This window comes from Chenopodium quinoa, unplaced genomic scaffold (genome assembly GCF_001683475.1).
Source record: "Chenopodium quinoa cultivar QQ74 unplaced genomic scaffold, ASM168347v1, whole genome shotgun sequence".
Classification (NCBI taxonomy): Eukaryota; Viridiplantae; Streptophyta; class Magnoliopsida; order Caryophyllales; family Amaranthaceae; genus Chenopodium; species Chenopodium quinoa.
In genome coordinates, this window is record NW_018742393.1 from 392005 (window position 1) to 398042 (window position 6038).

At 34.1% G+C, this 6038-nt stretch overlaps 1 protein-coding gene across 1 annotated transcript; it reads left to right on the forward strand.

Moving 5' to 3' along the window:
- Positions 1 to 289: 289 nt before the first annotated feature.
- LOC110702261 (BURP domain-containing protein 3-like) lies at positions 290 to 2074 on the forward strand. Its single transcript, XM_021879969.1, has 3 exons — positions 290 to 462; positions 594 to 702; positions 1005 to 2074. The coding sequence occupies exons 1-3, from the start codon at positions 418 to 420 to the stop codon at positions 1865 to 1867; spliced, it is 1017 nt and encodes a 338-aa protein (XP_021735661.1). The 5' UTR covers positions 290 to 417; the 3' UTR covers positions 1868 to 2074.
- The last annotated feature ends 3964 nt before the right edge of the window (positions 2075 to 6038 follow it).

Genomic DNA, 6038 nt, shown 5'->3' on the forward strand with positions numbered 1-6038 from the left:
ACGTCCTCCATCTTTTTAATGTAAAGAAAGCCACAAATAACAATGTAATTTAATGACGACATAGAAGTAATTCGATCTTGAATGCCATCTTTCGCACTTTAATTGGCTAAACAATTTGACATCCGCCTCACCATTTATTTTGATTGCTAAAGAGTTCTTTAAAAGGTCTTTTTCTACAATTGATTAAAAATATTTGAATGTGACACTTAAATATTTTTAAATCAATATAGCCTATGTTAAACCACTCGATCCGTACCAAATAATCGTTATAAATACAATCACTCCCTTAGCTAATAGCCTTACTCTTCAGTTGTTGCTTAATTTGTGTTCTACTCTTCTGTTTGACTGTTTCTCAACCTTAACCTTTCTTTTGGTTTTTCTTTTTGCTCTCTACTAAATTAGCTAACCTTAACTACAATGGAGTCCTACTTCCGTCTCCTATCGATATTCGTTGTTCTCTTTGTAAAATTCTCAATCCTAGCTAGCCTTTTAAACACTTGTTATACTTACAATATGTTACGTACATTTTATTTAATACGAAGTATTATGATGATTAGAGAGAAACTAATTAAAATCCTTTATTTTTGTTTTAGGTTGGACTTGGAGTTACAAGTCACGGAGATTCATCCTCAGAAGAATACTGGAAAAAGATGTTGCCTGATACTCCTATGCCTAAAATCATCGAGGACTCTTTAAAGTCAGGTTAGTACATTATTATATACAAGTTAATTTATTTTAATAATTTGTACATTAGTGACTACTACGCTAAAATATAGTTGTAATCTTTTGTAAACTTATTATAATATATCATCGTTATTAATTACATATACCAATAAGCAAAAAATTGAATTTGTAGGTTTAAAATTTCGGATTATCTATGGATTTTAAATTGCCTATCATATATATGTATATTGTAAAGTCCTTAATGTTTGTGTCTATTATTATTTGACATTTTAAATCTACTAACTATATATCATGCTTGTTACATACACCATTGTTACTAGAGGGTGGCACGGGAGTTCATGTAGGAAGCAAAGGAGTTGATGTGGATGTTGGGAAACCAGGCAAAGGACCAGCCGACGTTCACGTTGGCAAAGGTGGAACATCCGTAGACGTCGGTCCAAAGGGAAAACACGTCTCAGTCGACGTCCACCACAAAGGCAAACCATCACCTTTTGTTTACCAATATGCTGCAACCAAGACTCAGCTCCAATATAACCAAAGTGTAGCCCTATTTTTCCAAGAAAAAGACCTTAAACCCGGAACTCACATGAACTTACACTTCACCAAATCCACCAACGGAGCTCCCTTGCTGCCCCGTGAAGTTGCTAAATCAATTCCCTTCTCGTCGAAGAAACTACCCGAGATTTTGAGCCGGTTTCACGTGGAAACGAACTCACAACAAGCACAAGACATGGAGGAGACTATCAAGGAGTGTGAAGCCAAGGGCATCGAAGGGGAAGATAAATATTGCGCGACTTCCTTAGAGTCTATGGTTGATTATGCTACTACTAAGCTAGGAAAAAAATTGGACACCGTCTCTACTTATGTAGAGAAGGATAACAAGATGCAAAAGTACGATTTTACGGGTGTCAAAAAGGTACCATGCAAGCGGGCAATAATATGTCACAAAATGTTTTTTGCTTGTGGCGTATATTATTGTCACATGACCGAGACAACAAAACCTTACATGGTCTCATTGGTAGCCGCCGATGGTTCAAAGGTTAAGGCCGCGGCTATATGTCACGCTGATACGTCGAAATGGAACCCTAAGCATTTGGCCTTCCAAGTGCTTAAGGTTGAGCCAGGGACTGTGCCCGTTTGCCATTTCCTTCCCGAGGATCACATTGTTTGGGTTTCCAAATAAGTTATATATTTTTTTAATAGTATTTATTATATGTCATGTAATTTAATTTAATTAAATTACCTTTGTTATTTGGTGTGCATACAATAAAATAAATAGCTCTTGTTTATTTGGTAATTTAATGTGCCTCTTTGGCATGATTGCTGTACTTGGCGATATGATGTAATTTCATGGATATATATGTATGGATTACAGATAATATATTTTTAATGTAAAATACTATTATAGTTTTTATATACTTCGTATAGTGCTTTTTTAATTTTATTTATTTATTATATGTTTTATTTTATAATATGCTTTTATTGAAAAACAATAGTTTAGAAAATTAGAAAGGTAACTAAGGGGTGGGATTGTGATAATTAAAATATACTCGTAGAAGATAAGTTCGGTGAAAAATGAACTAATGATAATATTAATAAATGTATTGAATTAATTCTATGTTATTTTGTTATCTAACCTTTTTGTTATAAAGAGTGTTGAGCAATTAGGTTTTGATGATTATAAACTAATGATGATTATCTATCTAACGTGTATGTTAAGTTGTGCATAGAAAAAGCAAATTATGCTTGGAACAGGATACAAGGAACCTGAGTAATGACAGGTATATATGTAAGGAACTTGAGCAATATAGGATAAGCAATAGAGGAACAAGAACAACGATAAGTGTTATGGTTGATAAGCATGATGATGGCTAAGGGACCATGAAGGTAACTATGTAAACATGTGTTTACATATGTTAGCTTCATAAGGTAAGTATCCTATACATATATAGGTTATGTATGTGTAGGAGTCTTTTAATTCAGTTTAGTTTTCTTTATTGTTTTTATAAATAAAAAACTAACCTTCTGTTTTACTTTGTTATTCTCAGAAGTTTGCTCAGTTCGTCATCATCAAAAAGGGACAACTTGTTGATCCTTATGAGGTTTTGATGATGATGTTAAGAATTGAGCAAACTTCCATTTAATAAGGATTTTCTAGTGTTGTGATGTTTGCAGGTTCAGTAAGCGTTGAGGGCTGAAGTAGGAATTGAAACAGAGGAACTTTAGAGGATCCATGAGGATACAAGTAAATTTAGAAGAAGAGTTCCAGAAATGGAACTTCCAGAAGTTTCTTAACAGGAACTTCAAAACGGGTTGTAACGACCTGGTTTCGGTGTAATGCTGGGGAAAACCCTAAGATCCAGAATATATCAAGACTACAGGATTCCAGAACAAGAGTTTCAGAGAAGCAACATGAAGACAGAGAAATAGAAGTATATTGCTCTAGGATTCATGTAAGTATGTTGGACATAAAAGTCGGTCTGGAACAAGTCTATATAGAACCAAGGTGAATTCCAAACAGTCAATGAAATTAGAGTAACTGACTTGTCAGGAACTCAGAGACTGTCAGAGTTCAGGAACCTAATAGGAACTTAAGTATGAACGTCGTTAAAAGTCGGTTTTAATGATATATATATTTACCTTATACGTGCATATCTTTTAGGGATTTGGTTTTACTGAATAAAGATATTTATCTTCTAATAAATCCCTTTTGGAAAAAGATAAGATTGTTTAAAAAGTATTTTAAACAAAAAGATAAGTTTTGAATAAAATCTGATTTTATGCTAAGTTTATCTTATTATTATTGACAGTTTTTATTCTTAACAAAAAGGTATATTTTCGGAAAACTGATTTTTAGAAAATATCTTTTAAACTTATCTTTTCAGAAAATCTATCTTTTTCAAGATGAAATGAATAATTCGAGTGTACTATAAATATGCTCATATGCATTCATTCAAAGTTCAGGCTGACGAAGTGTAGTGGTCGTGCTTAATGGTTTTATCCTTCACCACGAAGCTAAGTCAGTCCTCCTGGTCAAAGTTCCTATCAGGTTTTTGGTTACAATACGTCTAGTGAGTTCCAGACAGATCTTGAGTGTTCAACATATTAGTTTTATACATTATATCTTTTATATGTATTTGAGAGTTGTTTAAGGGTTTGAGTGAACTCTTGTAATGGGGAATTAATAAGGGTTTGAGTGAACTCTTGTATTAGGGTGAGAACTTGAGTGAGTTCTTTGTATGTAGAGAAGGCTTTGAGTGAAGCTTGAGAGAAAGAGAAAGAGTAAGGTTTTGAGTGAAGTCTTGAGTGAGAAGAGAGGTCTTTGAGGGAAGATTTCAAGCTGCAACTATTAGAGGGAATAGTTGTTGGGGATATGAGTTCGTTGAGGAACTCGGTAGAGGCTCAAGTTCCTCATAGGTTGTAACAGAGTCGTTGGCCTATTTTAGTGGAATGTTTTGAGTCAAAATCCCTTTGGGTCGAGGTTTTTCACTTCCTATTTGGCCTAGGAAGTTTTCCTCGTAAAATCTCTCTTGCACTATTTCTCTATTGCGTTAAGTTTCTTTTAATTCCGCAAAAAGTGACTAGCAATCTCCATACTACAATTCACTCCCCCTCTTGTAGTATATCATCCGAAATAACAATTGGTATCAGAGCAGGTGCTCTTGATAAACCGGGTAACCCCGAGGAGCAAGTTCCAGGCTAGGATGGATATCTACAAGGAATGCAGTGAATGGAACTCAACCCTAGAACGTTCCGAATACCACGTGAAGACCAAAGTCTGCTTGTGAAGCAGATGTGATTCAAAGATGAACATCTTTGAGGTAAGTGTCTCGTCTTTGAAGTCTTGATTATATGCATGACATTATGTGTACAAGTTCCTTGTAGTATTTCTAGTTAAATTTTGGATTTTGTTTTGAAAGTTTGCAAATCAATTTTGTGTAACCTCAAATTTGATTTATAGAGTGAAAAGTATTTGTCAGATTTACAAATTGATTTATTTTTAAAGAATCGGTTTACTGGAAATAGTTCAAGGAACGTATTATGTAGAATTATGCATATTTGGTCTCTTGGAACCTGGATTATCCCTGTATGGAAACTTAATTCTTTGGGCAAGGTAATGAACGTATATTTTGAATATTTTCCAAAGAATGACCTTATCATGTGTATGTGTTTTTCTGAATATTTATTATGTAGACACATGATGTTTATTGTTAGTAAAGATAGTTGGTTTAACCGTAGTTGTTTTAATTATGGATTATTAATGTCTATTACTAACATGAAAGTACCCAATATAAATTGGGTAACCAAAGCCAAAAGATGACTGATTTTGCAGGCTAAGTGAGTGGAGACAACTTATTAATAATGATGAACTTTGGTTGTTTGTATATAAGCAATTATGTGCAAATTCCTCTCACTAGAAAGCCTTTATAAGAGGTTTGTAGTAGGTGAATCGACAACATGAATAAGTGTGTAAGTTGCCTATACATCTCTCTGTAAATATTGGTCATGTTCTTTTGGTATGTATTAATCCTTCACAAATTCCAATTGAAATTCAATTCCCTAATCTTATGAAGGTTATTTGTGAATGGATGAAAAGAGAAGTTGTTTGGATGTTTATAATGGATATCATGACAAACTAACTTCTCTTCTAGCTTTGTGCAAGTTATTAATCATTGTTTTGTAGGTTTGTCCATTGAGACAAATTGGTGCGTAAAAGTTTGTTCCATTAGGAGCTCAGTGCTTAAATTGGTTGGAACTTGGTGAACTTGGAATGATAAAACGAATTAGGGATACAGGAATAACAAAGCTTCTATATCAAGGTGCTATAGGAGTTAGCGTATACGTTCCTGTAAAGATTCTTGTTCAAGTTCCAGTTAAGTTCTTATTTGGAACAAAGCATTAATTCCTGTAGCAGACTCTTATGAAGGATAATGAGTTAAGATGATTATCTTTGACTGCGTGTTGGAGATTCATCATTTTGTTGATGGAACGACATCTAAAAGGGAGTATTCTTACAGGAACTTTATGTTTTAACACTTTTATGCTTTAGGTTTTATCTACCTCTTTTGACTAACCTACTGACATTTTAAAGGCACAAAGGAATCTCTTGGGTTGTGAACTTTCAGGTTATATCTTTTGAATGATAATATGAGGGACCTTGACAAGGTGTTGAAGAATTTGAGATTAAATCAACACGTTCCTCTACCCAAGATACAACGGTCTAAAGGACCAGAAGGACATGTTCCAACTTTATGTCAAAAGGAACATGGAAGAGTTGAAGGTTTATAATAGGAGGGAACTTGCATTATCTCGACAGCGAGGATCCAAAAGAGATGATGATAGCCAAATCAAGG

Coding starts and splice junctions, on each gene's coding strand:
- LOC110702261 (XM_021879969.1), top strand. CDS start 418: ATGGAGTCCTACTTCCGTCTCCTATCGATATTCGTTGTTCTCTTT. Junction 463..593: donor CGATATTCGTTGTTCTCTTT/GTAAAATTCTCA, acceptor TTTTTGTTTTAG/GTTGGACTTGGAGTTACAAG. Junction 703..1,004: donor CGAGGACTCTTTAAAGTCAG/GTTAGTACATTA, acceptor CATTGTTACTAG/AGGGTGGCACGGGAGTTCAT.